Source organism: Acartia tonsa, chromosome 12 (assembly GCF_053477335.1).
Source record: "Acartia tonsa isolate MP-2025a chromosome 12, ASM5347733v1, whole genome shotgun sequence".
Lineage (NCBI taxonomy): Eukaryota > Metazoa > Arthropoda > Copepoda > Calanoida > Acartiidae > Acartia > Acartia tonsa.
This window is the reverse complement of record NC_137271.1, coordinates 33,198,188-33,217,039: the sequence shown is the minus strand read 5'-3', so window position 1 is coordinate 33,217,039 and position 18,852 is coordinate 33,198,188. Positions and strand designations below refer to the sequence as shown.

The 18,852-nt window shown below is 35.1% G+C and overlaps 1 protein-coding gene across 1 annotated transcript; it reads left to right on the top strand.

Annotated features, from left to right (window-relative positions):
• The first annotated feature begins 217 nt into the window (after positions 1 to 217).
• Positions 218 to 11,126, top strand: LOC145333306 (uncharacterized). The gene is made up of 13 exons (XM_080178431.1): positions 218 to 373; positions 1,086 to 1,153; positions 2,009 to 2,090; positions 2,310 to 2,392; positions 2,781 to 2,864; positions 4,011 to 4,100; positions 5,220 to 5,292; positions 7,525 to 7,571; positions 7,804 to 7,915; positions 9,005 to 9,134; positions 9,322 to 9,430; positions 10,632 to 10,719; positions 11,013 to 11,126. Exons 1-13 carry the CDS (start codon positions 254 to 256, stop codon positions 11,124 to 11,126), a joined length of 1,200 nt encoding a protein of 399 aa, XP_080034557.1. The 5' UTR covers positions 218 to 253.
• The last annotated feature ends 7,726 nt before the right edge of the window (positions 11,127 to 18,852 follow it).

The following is an 18,852-nucleotide window of genomic DNA, read 5'->3' as shown; positions in this document are numbered from 1 at the left end:
ATTTTTAAAAATTTAATTTATTTTGGTTTTAAAATGAACCGAATCAAAAAATAGTTTATGTTTGTAAGTCATATGTGAATTTACAAGTCTATGACAAGAAAACAGGAAAGCTTCGTTTTGATCCAAAACAGGTTTTACTGATTTTTTTTGTATTTTAAATTAGAAACCAACTAAACTTTGGGCATAGTCAACACCAAAAATACTATTTTGCAGAACTCTAGTGAATAGAACAGAATAAAGATGTGACAACTACATGACAGATGACCCAATTATGAGCCATGTAAACTGTTCCCTGTGTGGGGTATCCTGGGTGCCAAGGCATGGCGACATTTGGGGACCTAGTATTCCCAGCCTACTCAACATGAAAATTAAGGTAATATAATTATTGGTAGGACTATATAATAGACAAATTGTTAGTAAATCGTTGTACATTTTCAATGATGATAAACAAAATTACCCCATTTCTGCATATTTAATTATTGGTACAAAAGTTTTAACTATCCAACCAAGATATGTTGTAATCCTATTTATCAAATTTTTGGATTAATGGTTTCTCAAACAAAAAAGATATTGTCAGCGAAACATTTATACAGGGTTGTTCAAGACAAATGCTTTTTTTGAAAACTTAATTATGTTTAGAAAACAAAATTATTACTTATGTAAAATGCTTTATATATTTGAAAAACCTATTGTGGGTCATTTATGTTTCAAATATTTAAAAATGAATATTTCAACAAATTATTCTCTATCAATTTTTCCACAGGCCTTATTTTCGAACATTTATTGATTTAAAGGTTGACCAAAAAAATCGCATTTTTTAAATTCAAATTGCGCGGCTTGTGTTAATAGTAAAAAAATGTTATGCATCCCGTTAGAATCGTTATTTCTCTTGAGTGACCCTGTATAATTTCCTAAAAATGTAAGTTATTCCAAAACATTGTTAAACGTTGTTTAAGCAATTTTGCGACAAATTTATTTTCAAATTTGTTTTATAGGCTTATAAATGAATATTCTGATTATTAAGTTGTGACACTTTACTCTAGAGCTTCGTTTTAATTGATGTTGCTATCCCTGTTTTTTTCCAGATTGGCAGAGGAGATTTTAAAACTTTTGACGAGGCAGCTGGGGAATATTTTACTAAACATTTTCATAGGTAATTATTTTTTCAATGAAAGTTATTAAAGTACCAAAGTCACTACGCCACTTATACGTATACTGCAGAAATAAAACATATGTACTTGATGATTTTTAGATAACAAAAAGACTGTTTTCATAATCCTAAAATTCAAAATAATTTGTGACATCGTCTATATAAATGTATGTTTAATATCTTTTCTCGTATTCATTCGAATCCGGTGGATAGGAACCGGTTCTCATCCATACGAAAAAACCATGTCTAGCATCGTATTATATCCAGCTTTCTACGAATATAGAAATGTACAATCATAAGATTAAAACTAGTTTTTTTAGCCGGTGACTTCGTCACCTCGGGGCTAAAAAAACTAGTTTTAATCTCATAATTCTATATTCTATATCCGCGGAAAGCCGTTTATAATACGATGCGAGAAATAACTATTCTCGTATTCATTCGAATCCGGTGGATAGGAACCGGTTCTCATCCATACGAAAAAACTATGTCTAGCATTGTATTATATCCAGCTTTCTACGAATATAAAAATGTACAATCATAAGATTAAAACCAGTTTTTTTTAGCCGGTGCCTACGGCACCTCGGGGCTAAAAAAACTGGCTTTAATCTTATAATTGTACATTCTATATCCGCGGAAAGCCGTTTATAATACGATGCGAGAAATAACTATTATGAACTTTTTAAAATATAGCAGCTCCTTAACTTATGAAAATTTTTCTTGAGTCTACACGTCCATCTAAATGTTTTTTTTTCAAATATGCTCATTAAAAATTTAGTTCATACAGTGCAATGAAATTAAAATAAATTGGCTTGTTATTGCTGCGCCACTAATAGAGATAATTGTCCTTGTTTTATTTAGACGACCAATAAACAGTATTGGGCCGCTGAAGATAAAAAAATTAGGACCTAGAGGAAATCTTGGCAAAAAAGAAACTCTACAGGTTAATTATTTCTTAAAACTTTTTGTTCGTGAAGCTTTTGTAATTCAGTGTGGTAGTCGTTGCCGAGGAACGTATAGGTAATTGCCAAAAAATCCTTATTGATTAATTTTAAACATGTTGATTTTTAGCTTTTTTTTGTAAAAGTGATTTCTAGGATGATAAGGAACAGTATATAAGCGAATACTATTTATATTCAAATAAGATTTTATTTACTTTTAGGTGGTTGGTAACTTGTTCCTATCAGAGCTGAAACAGAAAGAGATTCCAAGCATTATTGTTTCTGATATTTTCTTTCAATACAGGTAAATAAACTTTGATGCTTTCCCACAAAGTATCTGTCGAGCACTAAATCCCCTCCCCTTTAAAATAAAAATAAGAAATAAGGGGATCTATACACTACTGCGCCATAAACTGCGGGGCTACCCAGTACCCTTAAAACCTAACCTCACCTTGCCTAAAAAGATAAACAAAAAATATAAAATCAGCCCCCCCCCCCTTATTTTCAATTTATTTCCAAAATAAGAGAAGGGGGGAGGATTTTTGTGCTCAACAAGGAATAACACTTTTAAGTTCTGGTAACATGCAGAAATATAGGGATTGTTCTCTGAAATTTAATTAATTTCCCCCTCATTTAAGATAAGAAAGATAATAATAGCTACTTTTATAATATCATATTAATTATTATTTTAGTTCCTATTACAAGAAGATATTGAGTAAACAGAATGATATGAATGATGATGGTTCAGATTCTAATGACTATCTACATGATCCTAGGTATCTTTCTATCTATCTGTCTGTCTATCTATCTATCTGTTTCTATGAATGATGCTAGTACATATTCTAATGACTATCTTTTTATCTATCTAATTATCTATCTATCTGTCTTTCTATCTCTCTGTCTGTCTAACTGTCTCTTCTGAGTAAACAAAGTAAACATGGATGGCACAGATTCTAATGACTTTCTTCATGATCCTAGGTATCTATCTATCTATATGTCTGTCTTTCTGTCTAACTCTTTATCTGTCTGCCTATCTGTCTATTCCTCTGTCTGTCTATCTGTAGCTGTCTACTTCTGAGTAAACAGAATGATATGAATAATGATGGTACAGATTCTAATGACTATCTACATGATCCTAGATAGATGTATATCTGTCTGTCTATCTATCTATCTGTTTCTTTGAATAATGATGTTACAGATTCTAATGACTATCTTCATGATCCTAGGTATATATCTATCTAACTGTCTGTCTTTTATCTAACTCTTTATCTGTCTGCCTATCTGTCTATCTCTCTGTCTGTCTATATGTCTGTCTACTTCTGAGTAAACTAAATGATATGAATGATGATGGTTCAGATTCTAATGACTATCTTTATGATCCTAGGTATCTTTATATCTATATAATCTATGTATCTGTATGTCTATCAATCTATCTGTCTGTCGTTATATCTGTCTGTCTGTCTTTCTATCTGTCTATATATTTCTGAGTAAACAGAATGATATGACTAATGATGATATAGATTCTAATGACTATCTACATGATCCTAGGTAGGTAGATATATCTGTCTGTCTATCTATCTATCTATCTGTCTATCTGTTTCTATGAATGATGATAGTAAAGATTCTAATGACTATCTTTCTATCTATCTAATTAATCTATCTATCTATCTATCTAATTAATCTATCTATCTATCTACCTGTCTGTCAATCTCTCTGTCTGTCTAACTATCTTCTGAGCTAACAAAACATGAATGGCACAGATTCTAATGACTATCTTCATGATCCTAGATAGATAGATATCTATCTCTATGAATTACCTTCATGATCCTAGGCATCTATCTGTCAAACTCTAATGAGTATTTAAAAAATCCGTGGTAGATATATGTCCTTCTATCTATGTATTTATCTATCTATCTATCTAGGCTAGTAATAATTGCACCACCATATGGAGTGATATTTATACGCTGTGTCACGTCTCAAGATCAAGACAATGATCAAGAAATTAGAAATAAGTAAGTTGTAGCGAAGCTGATCTTCAAATATTATTCGTTGGTTGGTCATTCTACTGAACTTAACGTCTTAAAAGGATACTGTAAGAATAATATATCGCATAAGTTAACTTTTTGTGTTTGGTACTGAATATAATAGTGGATGCGCCACCATCCCCTCAAAACATTCTCTTTTTACAGCCAATCAATCAATAGAAGGAGACTTTACATCACCCAATGGATTGAGATGTCACCAGAACTTTACATATTGTTGAAAGCTGTTCTTACTGAATATATATAATTATCCTTGTTAAGAATTGAAACAGCAAAATACAGTCTAGATATAATTATCCTTGTTAAGAATTGAAACAGCAAAGCACAGTCAAGATATAATTATCCTTGTTAAGAATTGAAACAGCCAAGCACAATCTAGATATAATTTTCCTTGTTAAGAATTGAAACAGCAAAGCACAGTCTAGATATAATTATCCTTGTTAAGAATTGAAACAGCAAAGCACAGTCAAGATATAATTATCCTTGTTAAGAATTGAAACAGCAAAGCACAGTCTAGATATAATTTTCCTTGTTAAGAATTGAAACAGCTAAGCACAGTCTAGATATAATTATCCTTGTTAAGAATTGAAAGAGCCAAGCACAGTCTAAATATAATTGTCCTTGTTAAGAATTGAAACAGCAAAGCACAGTCTAGATATAATTATCCTTGTCAAGAATTGAAACAGCAAAGTACAGTCTAGATATAATTATCCTTGTTAAGAATTGAAACAGCAAAGCACAGTCTAGATTTAATTATCCTTGTTAAGAATTGAAACAGCAAAGCACAGTCTAGATATAATTATCCTTGTTAAGAATTGAAACAGCAAAGCACAGTCTAGATATAATTATCCTTGTTAAGAATTTAAACAGCAAAGAACAGTCTAGATATAATCATCCTTGTTAAGAATTGAAACAGGAAAGCACAGTCTAGATATAATTATCCCTGTTAAGAATTGAAACAGCCAAGCACAGTCTAGATATAATTTTCCTTGTTAAGAATTGAAACAGCTAAGCTCAGTCTAGATATAATTATCCTTGTTAAGAATTGAAAGAGCCAAGCACAGTCTAGATATAATTTTCCTTGTTAAGAATTGAAACAGCTAAGCACAGGCTGGACAAAGACTGCATCTTTTTCTGGAGATTATTCCAAGATATTTTCCAGGTAAACTTTTTTAACATTTAAGCTCATCATTAACAAGGCAAATTTATAAATTTTTTTTTCTAATATTATAAAATATGGTGTTACCTTAGTCTTTGTGGACAGGTTTTAAGCTATTTTGAGGATGGCGTGTTATCTTTTAGGTAAATAAATTAGAAATTAATTAAAATAAAATTTATCAAAACATACTAGTGAAGTTTTAAAAACCCGCAAAAAGTTGAATATTAGGTGTAAAAGACAACTGACAGAAATTATGGAACGCTAAAAAAGTAATAAATCAATGTACTAGTCTTTTGGTCTACTACATTATGGTATTCTTACAAAACCGCTGTAAAACAGTAATCTTAATAGCTATATTAAATTTAGCAAGCTTATATCAATATGCTTTAATCATATTTGTCTTATTTTTATTGATTTTAAAAATCAATTTTAAAATCTTTTAGCTGCTACGTCCTGTATATGCTCTGTATTTATTGGGGGATCGAGAGGGTGGTGTAAATAATAAATCATACAAAGAATCATACCTAATGAAGGAACACCTACAACAAAGCTTTCTATAACTATTGAATTATTGATAATTTTGTTTATAATTTGTTAAATATCATTAGATTAAAGACCATAGTGTAAAAGGGTTAAAATATTTATATATATTTCTTTAGATGGTTTTAGGCTATTTTGTTAAGTCTTGGTATGATAATTAGGTAATTTTCCAAACCCTTGGAATACTGAGCCTCTAAATATTAGGGGTAAATCCCCTAGTCTATTTAAAAGTCTTGAGACAAATTTAGTAAAGTAAATGCTGGGACACTGAGGACCTTGTATGATGTTTAAAAATCCGCCATTCTATATAATGTAAATCTGGTATATTTTGAACAAATAGTACGTACATACATACAAGTGCTATTGTGTACATGTAGGTAAATAAGGAATTTGAAAATTGGTAAAAACTAAAAACTAATATTATTATTGTTTCATTGTATTTTCTTTAAAATTCCTCTCTTCTATACTGATGTTTTCACCTATATATTCTACACCGTGTGAGGTTTTATTTCATTTTATGTTAATATTTGATTTTATGGATGATTTTAAGCTATTTTCCCCTACACTTTCAAAGTCCCAAGATGTTAAGGGAGCAGCATCTAGCAACTTCATAGCCTGTTCGTAAAGCTATAGGATATTTACTTTCTTGGCCAATTTATCAGACTTTTGGGCCTGGCATTATATTTTCCACAAAATTTGTTATTTATACTCGCTTTTAAACTAATGAAGGTTGTTAGCCTTGTTTTTAAAAGCGAAGCTTTTCTATAATTAGGGTCGGCCCGTACGTCCGTCCGTCCGTCCGTCACAAACGGATAGCTTTTTTCGTTAATTTAGGCATGTTAGAGTTGTCCTATCGATTTCAAACTTTGCATGGTGATTCCTTTAGTAGTTTAGATTTAGAAAGCGTAGCAACTCTATAATCATAACAAGAATGTCCGTACGTCCATTTTAAACATGTTGATTTTTTTTACTTTTTTAACAACAAATTTTTAAGTGATCTAATCATCCAATTGATCTGATTTTTTGGTATGTTGATTCCTGGGACAAAACAAAGCCAATCATGTCCATAAACATTATCCTGTATGAAGCTGTTTTTCAACAAATTTACTTACAATTTTGCTCCGATTCAAATACATTTATATTCTGATTATTCAGTTCTGACACTATATAATTGTTAATGTCCGTTTTTCCTACATTTCAGTGCTTCGCTTTTATGAATGTTGTCATCCTTGTTATTTTTAAGAATTCAAGTTCTATCCTGAAAAATTAATAACATGCGACAAATAGGAAATTAATTTAACGTGTTGTTTAAGCTACGTTGTAACTCACTTTGTCTGTCTATCCACCTGTTTGTATGAGTCTGGTGATCTGTCTGTCCGTCTTTCTGTTTGTCTTTTCGTCTGTCTGTGTTGCTCTAGGGGATATCAAATTTCTACTTGACAGTTGCTAATAAAGATTTATACTGAAATGTATGGTGAATAAGCGGACCACCATCAAAATTTGCCCTGAAATCAAATTTCTGTATATTGAAGGGGTTTAATCTAATAAATTAGAAAAAAAATTAAAATTTAAAAAAAATGTATCCATCTGCCTACCTTTTAAAAACATTTACGAGCTTCCTTATGAATGTTTTTATTTTTCTTAAGGTTAAGTTCACAAGGATATTTCAACTAAAGAAATTTTCACATTTTTCAGGACACGCAGGTTAATTTTACTGGTATAGTAGCGCTTCCAAATATCAGGTACAAATGCAAATGATTAAAATTTGACACTAATATATTTGAATTATAAAAATTTTAACACTTTTCTAAAATATAATTTAATCACATACAGACTATTGTATGCATATTCGTTTATTCCATTTTTGTATTGCTTCTTTTGTATTCTTTCCCCAAACCCTTTATTTGAGGTGTAACTCAAAGTTTGCTCAACAAATGTTTTGCCTTCACAAAACTGAGCTCTCAAATTTTTTAGCAACCACAGATCCGAAGAGTTGGTGTGCCGGAACTGTTCTGATTTCACTCTGTTCTACAGGCATCTTGATATTCATAGACATTTTACAGAATGGTATAGAAGACATCTGAAGGTAACTTTTTTGGTTGGATATCCTTTAATGTAGAGTTGTAAGTTTTTTTTCTGTAAAGATCATGCAAAATGAAATGATTGAAATATTCGGTGCTTGCTTACATGTGAAGACCGGAGTTTGACAAAAATCAAAAATAAGGGGGGGGTAGTTTTAAATTAAAACCTTTTACTGGCCAAAGTCAATAAATAAGGAAATTATGCCCCAAAACATGAATATCCCTGTAATAAGGTTTCCCCTCTGGTATACTGGATTTTCTTGATATACCTCACTCAACTTTCTGGCCTGTTGTACAGTGAAAAAACTACCCCCCCTTATTTTTGATTTTCTTCAAAATTAAGGGGGGGGGGGTTAAGTCTTTGCCTTGCTGAGCACTTTTCCTCCTTGCCGTTTTCCAGACATTAAAAAACTACCACCCCTTTATTTTTGATTTTTGTCAAAACTAAGCGGGGGGGGGGGGGGTTTCGGTGCTCCAGTCTACCACATGTAAGCAAGTACCAAATATTCATTTTAGAGTAGCTTTATGTTTGTCATTTGATTTTTTAAAGTCTTGGGATGGTTTTAAGCTATTTTCATATTAACTCTCCCCCCCCCTTCTCTTAAAACTCTAAGCCTCTAGATTCTAGGACCACAGCTGCTAGTGTTGAGTCATATAGTGGGAATGGGTTCAATATCATACCCAATGAATCATAATCTATAAATAATGCAAACAACAAGAAAATGCCTTGTCTTATGCAATGTATCGTCTTTTTTAGTGCAATCAAAGGGTTTTATCTGTGATAAATATTATAATATGTGCCAACAAGCATAAAAACTCCAAACCTTAATTGTGTAGATTACCATTCCTACCAAAATATTAAGAACCCTGCATAATCTAACATTATCTGAAATATGATTCATTTGGTTTAGAGTTTTATAACTTATTTTTATCATAAACTTTTATATTCCTCATTTACTCAAAAAGTTTTAATTTATTCAGTTGAGTTTGACTTAACTTTATGCTTAGGAAAAAAACTTTTTTTACATCAATAATGCATTTGTCCATTAATTCATCCACAGACAAAACAATTTATATTAATAATTTGTTTATAGGAGAAGCCTGCTTTGCATAATAAATTGTTCTCTGACCTTGTGAGTAGATTGATAGCTCTCTACATGGTTATAGAAACTCCACAACAAAATCTTAAAGTTGTTACACATGATGATTCCAACAGCAGTAAAGGTAATGTTTAATCAAAAGTATATTTATACTGATAAATTCAATTCATTATAAGTAAAAATATTAATTTATTTTATGTATTGGTAAATTTTGATTTTCTTTATATTTTGAACCATTATCATAAATGAGTTTATTTTGCATGTCCAACTATATTTTTGAATAACACATAAAAAACACTTATTTTGTTTAGTCAAAGAAGGTGAAAAAGTTGATGAAGGTCATGAAGTATTGACTCATGTATGTAAAGTTCTTATGACTCCCCAACAGTATGAGCTTATTTCTACACATGATAAACACAGGTACTAGAAGCTTTTTAATCATTGTTTGGATTGGTAGTCACTAATTTGTCTTTAATCACGTTGCTTTGCTCTTGTTAGATTTAAGTTAAACATAGGAAGTTTATAGAGATTTTTTGGCCTAAAAGGTGATTTTCTCCTAATCCTTGTAAAATGGACTTAAAATTTTTTTTTTAAATGTTGCAAAATACACTTAAAGAAAGTTATGCAAAATTAATTATTTATTGCTTAACCCTTACAGATCGGGCCCCAATTCCCACCTTAATAGATTGGGGGGGGGGGGGCTCCAAGAGCCCCCCCCTCTATCTCGGCTCCTGGTACAGATAAAGACGTAACATTTTTTTCTGGTGGTTCATGTGTATTTTTAGAGAAAATTACTTTTTCTAGTCATAGCGGTCAGACCGCTCCTTAGCCGCTTTTTAGAAGCCAGCCGCTAAATTTTAAAACAGCTGAAGAGCAGCTAATTTTGCAGCTAGGATGACCAAATTTTAGGACGAACTTTTATTTTTCATACCAAAAAAATTACTTTTTCTGATCATCGCCGAAAAATGGCAAATAACGGAAACCGCCATTTTTGGCGGTTACGGCGGTAAAACGGCGGTTGGCGGCGCAAATTAATATTTTTATCTGTTTATTATTGCTCAAGGATTTACCAAAAAAAATTATAGGTCTCTAGCTGAAGCTGAAGCCACTATATTCATGATATATGTCTGTAGTAAAAGCCGGACAAAAATTGGTCATAAAGTCGGTCAGGGAGCGGTCAAACGGTCATAACACCACTTTTCTCAGAAGGTCATTGATATCTAAGTATTCACCAAAAAAATTTTAGGTTTCTACCTTATACACAAAAGTCATAATGTAGAAATTAAGATTTATTTAGATTTTTTTCTAATTTTTTTTGCTACCCAACCGACTTTGACCAGACACCACGACCGACACAGACCAGATATCCTAATAAAATCAACTCTTGCCGACGTATAATTACTAAACTTAAAAAGTCATGAAGTTACAGCTCTCCATCTTACCTACAAAAAAATTAGATTGAAAAAACCAGAGGGGGGGGGGGCTCTTGGAGCCCCCCCCCCCCCCCCCCGATCTGTAAGGGTTAACATTGAAATTTATAATTCTACCGAACACTTTATAGAAAATGAAAAATGTTCAATGTTAAGTAATATAATTAATTATAAGTTACTATAATATTCAGAGTGTTGTTTGGTGAGTATGGGAGTGGAAAAACCCAGGCTCTAATAGAGAAGGTCAGACAGGTTGCTTGGGAGTTACATCAAAATAAGGTAGTAAAAATATATAATCTTAAGGTATAAAAGATTAGATCTTATAGAATTACATGCAGCTCTAACAAGCAACTTAATTAATGGGTTGATATGGTTCCTAATTAGCAAGTTTCTGCAGGAGCTAATTATCTCAGAATAACCGTAATTTTACATATCCATTTAGGCAAATATAACAATTTAAATACAATAAAAATTTATCAACAAGAATTTATAAAAAAATACTAAGGAACGTTTATATAGTATCAAGAAAAAAGTTTTATCTCTTTCTGTTTTAATATGAAAATTTTTTTTAGGTGAACTCAATAATTTATCTGTTCTCTTTCGCTGACATTGAGGAAAGTGGAAAACTCAGGGAAATATTTTACATGTTAATTATCTTAGTCGATTCTAAAAAGAGCATTTTATGAGATAAACCATAAAATTAATATTTATCTTGGTTATTTTCTGAGGAAGGGATTAGACAATGATAGTTGATATAATCTACATACACCAACCCAATATCTGATTGTTTTCTAGCTACTTTTATTTTTCTAACAATTAAGAAGTGAAGGAACATCAGTTTTAAGAAGTTATAAAATAAACAAATTATGAAATATCAACGCTTCTCTAGAACTAAATTAATTTTAATTTATGTGGTTGCTTTCTTAACAGATAGCTGTTGATTGTAGATTTTAACTTGTTAACTGTCCTCTCAGTTTGAAATCTTGATTTTTAAATAAATGATCGTAGGACAATTAGCAAAAAAGGTATCTCTTTGATAATGAAAAAATAAAATAAGGCAAATTTAAGACAAATAAAATTAAATACCTTTCTAAGACTACTTTTTATTTTTCTTTATCTTCAATATTAAAAACACGTTCACTTAATATTTGTTATTGTTTTGCTTGTATGACAAAATGAGCCTCGTTTATATGGTTGTTGGTATCCTTGATATAATTATTTTAAAAGTAAACTTGTTTCCAAGTTTCCTAACTAATGGTCTTATTAATGGTGTCTTATATTAAATAAAATTCAATTAGGTATTGGATTTCTACCTTTAATATGTTTATGGATAATTAATCATATATGAGGTTTTTTTTTCTTTGCTTGAAAAAATCGATTTTTACAAGAATATTTTGATATAATGTTAATAATATAAGCCTTGCCATTATTTTTTTAAAAATATGATGTAATTTTCCTTTGATATTTCATTTTTTTATGCCACAACCTAATTTTTATACAGGGGCTGTAATTCAGCAAATTAGTTCCATATGAAATTACTAAAAAACATTTGGATATTTTAGTGGCGTAATGTTGGCATAAAACCTGTTTTCTTTTGTAACTAAAGGGAAGATGGTAAGAACAGGGGAAAAGAAAGAAGTAGATTGTTGGGAAAGAATTGTTTGTCAGAATCTTGGTCCCTAGTCCCTGGTTTTATATTTCTTACAAATTTCTTGGGTATAGTCCTTTCCATGACATCGCTCCATATGGGGCGATGATTTTAATTGATCGCCTCTTATGACATGGGGCGATGTAATGGCTCCTTGAAAGGGGCGATTTAATAGCCCCATATAACAAGAGGCGATGTTATGACTCCTTGAAAGGAGCGATTTAATAGCCCCTTGCCCTAAGAGGCGATTAAATGATCCTTTATCGCTCCTTTATCGCCCCTTCTAAAGAGGTAATGATATGTCCTCTTATCCCAAGGGGCTATTTAATTATATATCGCCTCTTCATGGCCCCTTCACTATTATATATATCTTAGTCCCTTGATGGCCCCTACATCGCTCCTACATCGCCCCTTCATCGCTCCTCCATCGCTCCTTCTCCAAATTTATATTACATTGTACTTTGATGGCCCCTACATTGCCCCTCCATCGCTCCTACATCACCCCTTCATCGCTCCTTCTTCAAATTTATATTACATTGTACTTTGATGGCCCCTACATCGCCCCTCCATCGCTCCTACATCGCCCCTTCATCGCTCCTTCTTCAAATTTATATTACATTGTACTGTGATGGCCCCTACATCGCTCCTACATCGCTCCTTCATCGCTCCTACATCGCCCCTTCATCGCTCCTTCTCCAAATTTATATTACATTGCAACTTGATGGCCCCTACATCGCTCCTACATCGCTCCTCCATCGCCCCTTCATCGCTCCTTCTCCAAATTTATATAACATTGCAACTTGATGGCCCCTACATCGCTGCTACATCGCTCCTCCATCGCTCCTCCATCGCTCCTACATCGCCCCTTCATCGCTCCTTCCACAAATTTATATTACATTGTACTTTGATGGCCCCTACATCTCTCCTCCATCGCTCCTCCATCGCCCCATCGCCCCTTAATAGCCCCTTACCTTAATTTATATAAAAAAGCCCCTACATAGCCTCTCCATCGCCCCTTAATAGCTCCTTACCTTAATTTTTATAACATAGCCCCTACATAGCCTCTCCATCGCCCCTTAATAGCCCCTTATCTTAATTTATATAACAAAGCCCCTACATAGCCTCTCCATCGCCCCTAATAGCCCCTTACCTTTATTTATATAACAAAGCTCCTACATAGCCTCTCCATTGCCCCTTAATAGTCCCTTACCTTAATTTATATAACATAGCTCCTACATAGCCTCTCCATCGCCCCTTAAAAGCCCATTACCTTAATTTATATAACATAGCCCCTACATAGCCTCTCCATCGCCCCTTACCTTAATTTATATAACATAGCCCCTACATAGCCTCTCCATCGCCCCTTAATAGCTCCTTACCTTAATTTATATAACATAGCCCCTACATAGCCTCTCCATCGCCCCTTAATAGCCCCTTACCTTAATTTATATAACATAGCCTCTACATAGCCTCTCCATCGCCCCTTAATAGCCCCTTACCTTAATTTATATAACATAGCCCTACATAGCCTCTCCATCGCCCCTTAATAGCCCCTTACCTTAATTTATATAGCATAGCCCCTACATAGCCTCTCCATCGCCCCTTAATAGCCTCTTACCTTAATTTATATAATCCTTACCTTAATATATATAACATAGCCCCTACATAGCCTCTCCATCGCCCCTAAATAGCCCCTTACCCTAATTTATATAACATAGCCCCTACATAGCCTCTCCATCGCCCCTTAATAGCTCCTTACCTTAATTTATATAACATAGCCCCTACATAGCCTCTCCATCGCCCCTTAATAGCCCCTTACCTTAATTTATATAACATAGCCCTACATAGCCTCTCCATCGCCCCTTAATAGCCCCTTACCTTAATTTATATAGCATAGCCCCTACATAGCATCTCCATCGCCCCTTAATAGCCTCTTACCTTAATTTATATAATCCTTACCTTAATATATATAACATAGCCCCTACATAGCCTCTCCATCGCCCCTAAATAGCCCCTTACCCTAATTTATATAACATAGCCCCTACATAGCCTCTCCATCGCCCCTTAATAGCCCCTTACCTTAATTTATATAACATAGCCTCTACATAGCCTCTCCATCGCCCCTTAATAGCCCCTTACCTTAATTTATATAACATAGCCCTACATAGCCTCTCCATCGCCCCTTAATAGCCCCTTACCTTAATTTATATAGCATAGCCCCTACATAGCCTCTCCATCGCCCCTTAATAGCCTCTTACCTTAATTTATATAATCCTTACCTTAATATATATAACATAGCCCCTACATAGCCTCTTTATCGCCCCTGAATAGCCCCTTACCCTAATTTATATAACATAGCCCCTACATAGCCTCTCCATCGCCCCTTAATAGCTCCTTACCTTAATTTATATAACATAGCCCCTACATAGCCTCTCCATCGCCCCTTAATAGCCCCTTACCTTAATTTATATAACATAGCCTCTACATAGCCTCTCCATCGCCCCTTAATAGCCCCTTACCTTAATTTATATAACATAGCCCTACATAGCCTCTCCATCGCCCCTTAATAGCCCCTTACCTTAATTTATATAACATAGCCCTACATAGCCTCTCCATCGCCCCTTAATAGCCCCTTACCTTAATTTATATAGCATAGCCCCTACATAGCCTCTCCATCGCCCCTTAATAGCCTCTTACCTTAATTTATATAATCCTTACCTTAATATATATAACATAGCCCCTACATAGCCTCTCCATCGCCCCTAAATAGCCCCTTACCCTAATTTATATAACATAGCCCCTACATAGCCTCTCCATCGCCCCTTAATAGCCCCTTACCTTAATTTATATAACATAGCCTCTACATAGCCTCTCCATCGCCCCTTAATAGCCCCTTACCTTAATTTATATAACATAGCCCTACATAGCCTCTCCATCGCCCCTTAATAGCCCCTTACCTTAATTTATATAGCATAGCCCCTACATAGCCTCTCCATCGCCCCTTAATAGCCTCTTACCTTAATTTATATAATCCTTACCTTAATATATATAACATAGCCCCTACATAGCCTCTCCATCGCCCCTGAATAGCCCCTTACCCTAATTTATATAACATAGCCCCTACATAGCCTCTCCATCGCCCCTTAATAGCTCCTTACCTTAATTTATATAACATAGCCCCTACATAGCCTCTCCATCGCCCCTTAATAGCCCCTTACCTTAATTTATATAACATAGCCCCTACATAGCCTCTCCATCGCCCCTTAATAGCCCCTTACCTTAATTTATATAACATAGCCTCTACATAGCCTCTCCATCGCCCCTTAATAGCCCCTTACCTTAATTTATATAACATAGCCCTACATAGCCTCTCCATCGCCCCTTAATAGCCCCTTACCTTAATTTATATAGCATAGCCCCTACATAGCCTCTCCATCGCCCCTTAATAGCCTCTTACCTTAATTTATATAATCCTTACCTTAATATATATAACATAGCCCCTACATAGCCTCTCCATCGCCCCTAAATAGCCCCTTACCCTAATTTATATAACATAGCCCCTACATAGCCTCTCCATCGCCCCTTAATAGCTCCTTACCTTAATTTATATAACATAGCCCCTACATAGCCTCTCCATCGCCCCTTAATAGCCCCTTACCTTAATTTATATAACATAGCCCTACATAGCCTCTCCATCGCCCCTTAATAGCCCCTTACCTTAATTTATATAGCATAGCCCCTACATAGCCTCTCCATCGCCCCTTAATAGCCTCTTACCTTAATTTATATAATCCTTACCTTAATATATATAACATAGCCCCTACATAGCCTCTCCATCGCCCCTAAATAGCCCCTTACCCTAATTTATATAACATAGCCCCTACATAGCCTCTCCATCGCCCCTTAATAGCCCCTTACCTTAATTTATATAACATAGCCTCTACATAGCCTCTCCATCGCCCCTTAATAGCCCCTTACCTTAATTTATATAACATAGCCCTACATAGCCTCTCCATCGCCCCTTAATAGCCCCTTACCTTAATTTATATAGCATAGCCCCTACATAGCCTCTCCATCGCCCCTTAATAGCCTCTTACCTTAATTTATATAATCCTTACCTTAATATATATAACATAGCCCCTACATAGCCTCTCCATCGCCCCTGAATAGCCCCTTACCCTAATTTATATAACATAGCCCCTACATAGCCTCTCCATCGCCCCTTAATAGCTCCTTACCTTAATTTATATAACATAGCCCCTACATAGCCTCTCCATCGCCCCTTAATAGCCCCTTACCTTAATTTATATAACATAGCCTCTACATAGCCTCTCCATCGCCCCTTAATAGCCCCTTACCTTAATTTATATAACATAGCCCTACATAGCCTCTCCATCGCCCCTTAATAGCCCCTTACCTTAATTTATATAACATAGCCCTACATAGCCTCTCCATCGCCCCTTAATAGCCCCTTACCTTAATTTATATAACATAGCCCTACATAGCCTCTCCATCGCCCCTTAATAGCCCCTTACCTTAATTTATATAGCATAGCCCCTACATAGCCTCTCCATCGCCCCTTAATAGCCTCTTACCTTAATTTATATAATCCTTACCTTAATATATATAACATAGCCCCTACATAGCCTCTCCATCGCCCCTAAATAGCCCCTTACCCTAATTTATATAACATAGCCCCTACATAGCCTCTCCATCGCCCCTTAATAGCCCCTTACCTTAATTTATATAACATAGCCTCTACATAGCCTCTCCATCGCCCCTTAATAGCCCCTTACCTTAATTTATATAACATAGCCCTACATAGCCTCTCCATCGCCCCTTAATAGCCCCTTACCTTAATTTATATAGCATAGCCCCTACATAGCCTCTCCATCGCCCCTTAATAGCCTCTTACCTTAATTTATATAATCCTTACCTTAATATATATAACATAGCCCCTACATAGCCTCTCCATCGCCCCTGAATAGCCCCTTACCCTAATTTATATAACATAGCCCCTACATAGCCTCTCCATCGCCCCTTAATAGCTCCTTACCTTAATTTATATAACATAGCCCCTACATAGCCTCTCCATCGCCCCTTAATAGCCCCTTACCTTAATTTATATAACATAGCCCCTACATAGCCTCTCCATCGCCCCTTAATAGCCCCTTACCTTAATTTATATAACATAGCCTCTACATAGCCTCTCCATCGCCCCTTAATAGCCCCTTACCTTAATTTATATAACATAGCCCTACATAGCCTCTCCATCGCCCCTTAATAGCCCCTTACCTTAATTTATATAGCATAGCCCCTACATAGCCTCTCCATCGCCCCTTAATAGCCCCTTACCTTAATTTATATAACATAGCCCTACATAGCCTCTCCATCGCCCCTTAATAGCCCCTTACCTTAATTTATATAGCATAGCCCCTACATAGCCTCTCCATCGCCCCTTAATAGCCCCTTACCTTAATTTATATAACATAGCCCTACATAGCCTCTCCATCGCCCCTTAATAGCCTCTTACCTTAATTTATATAACATAGCCCTACATAGCCTCTCCATCGCCCCTTAATAGCCCCTTACCTTAATTTATATAGCATAGCCCCTACATAGCCTCTCCATCGCCCCTTAATAGCCCCTTACCTTAATTTATATAACATAGCCCCTACATAGCCTCTCCATCGCCCCTTAATAGCCCCTTACCTTAATTTATATAACATAGCCCTACATAGCCTCTCCATCGCCCCTTAATAGCTCCTTACCTTAATTTATATAACATAGCCCCTACATAGCCTCTCCATCGCCCCTTAATAGCCCCTTACCCTAATTTATATAACATAGCCCCTACATAGCCTCTCCATCGCCCCTTAATAGCCCCTTACCTTAATTTATATAACATAGCCTCTACATAGCCTCTCCATCGCCCCTTAATAGCTCCTTACCTTAATTTATATAACATAGCCCCTACATAGCCTCTCCATCGCCCCTTAATAGCCCCTTACCTTAATATATATAACATAGCCCCTACATAGCCTCTCCATCGCCCCTAAATAGCCCCTTACCCTAATTTATATAACATAGCCCCTACATAGCCTCTCCATCGCCCCTTAATAGCCCCTTACCTTAATTTATATAACATAGCCTCTACATAGCCTCTCCATCGCCCCTTAATAGCTCCTTACCTTAATTTATATAACATAGCCCCTACATAGCCTCTCCATCGCCCCTTAATAGCCCCTTACCTTAATTTATATAACATAGCCCTACATAGCCTCTCCATCGCCCCTTAATAGCCCCTTACCTTAATTTATATAACATAGCCTCTACATAGCCTCTCCATCGCCCCTTAATAGCCCCTTACCTTAATTTATATAACATAGCCCCTACATAGCCTCTCCATCGCCCCTTAATAGTCCTTTACCTTAATTTATATAAATAGCCCCTATATAGCCTCTCCATCGCCCCTTAATAGCCAATTTATATAACATAGCCGCTACATAGCCTCTCCATCGCCCCTTAATAGCTCCTTACCTTAATTTATATAACATAGCCTCTCCATCGCCCCTTAATAGCCCTCCATCGCCACTTAAAAGCCCCTTACCTTAATTTATATAACATAGCCTCTACATAGCCTCTCCATCGCCCCTTAATAGCCCCTTATATCCTCCTTCAAAACAGTTATACACCTTCCCAGGATCTATTGGAAGCTACCCTATAAAGGAGAACCATATTGGTTCTGCAGTTAGCGATCTTCT

Bases quoted from the DNA above. Each gene is read 5' to 3' on its own strand.
- LOC145333306 (XM_080178431.1), top strand. From the start codon at position 254: ATGACAGATGACCCAATTATGAGCCATGTAAACTGTTCCCTGTGTGGG. The intron at 2,393-2,780 runs GTAAATAAACTT...TTATTATTTTAG, and splicing joins GATATTTTCTTTCAATACAG to TTCCTATTACAAGAAGATAT. The intron at 2,865-4,010 runs GTATCTTTCTAT...CTATCTATCTAG, and splicing joins GACTATCTACATGATCCTAG to GCTAGTAATAATTGCACCAC.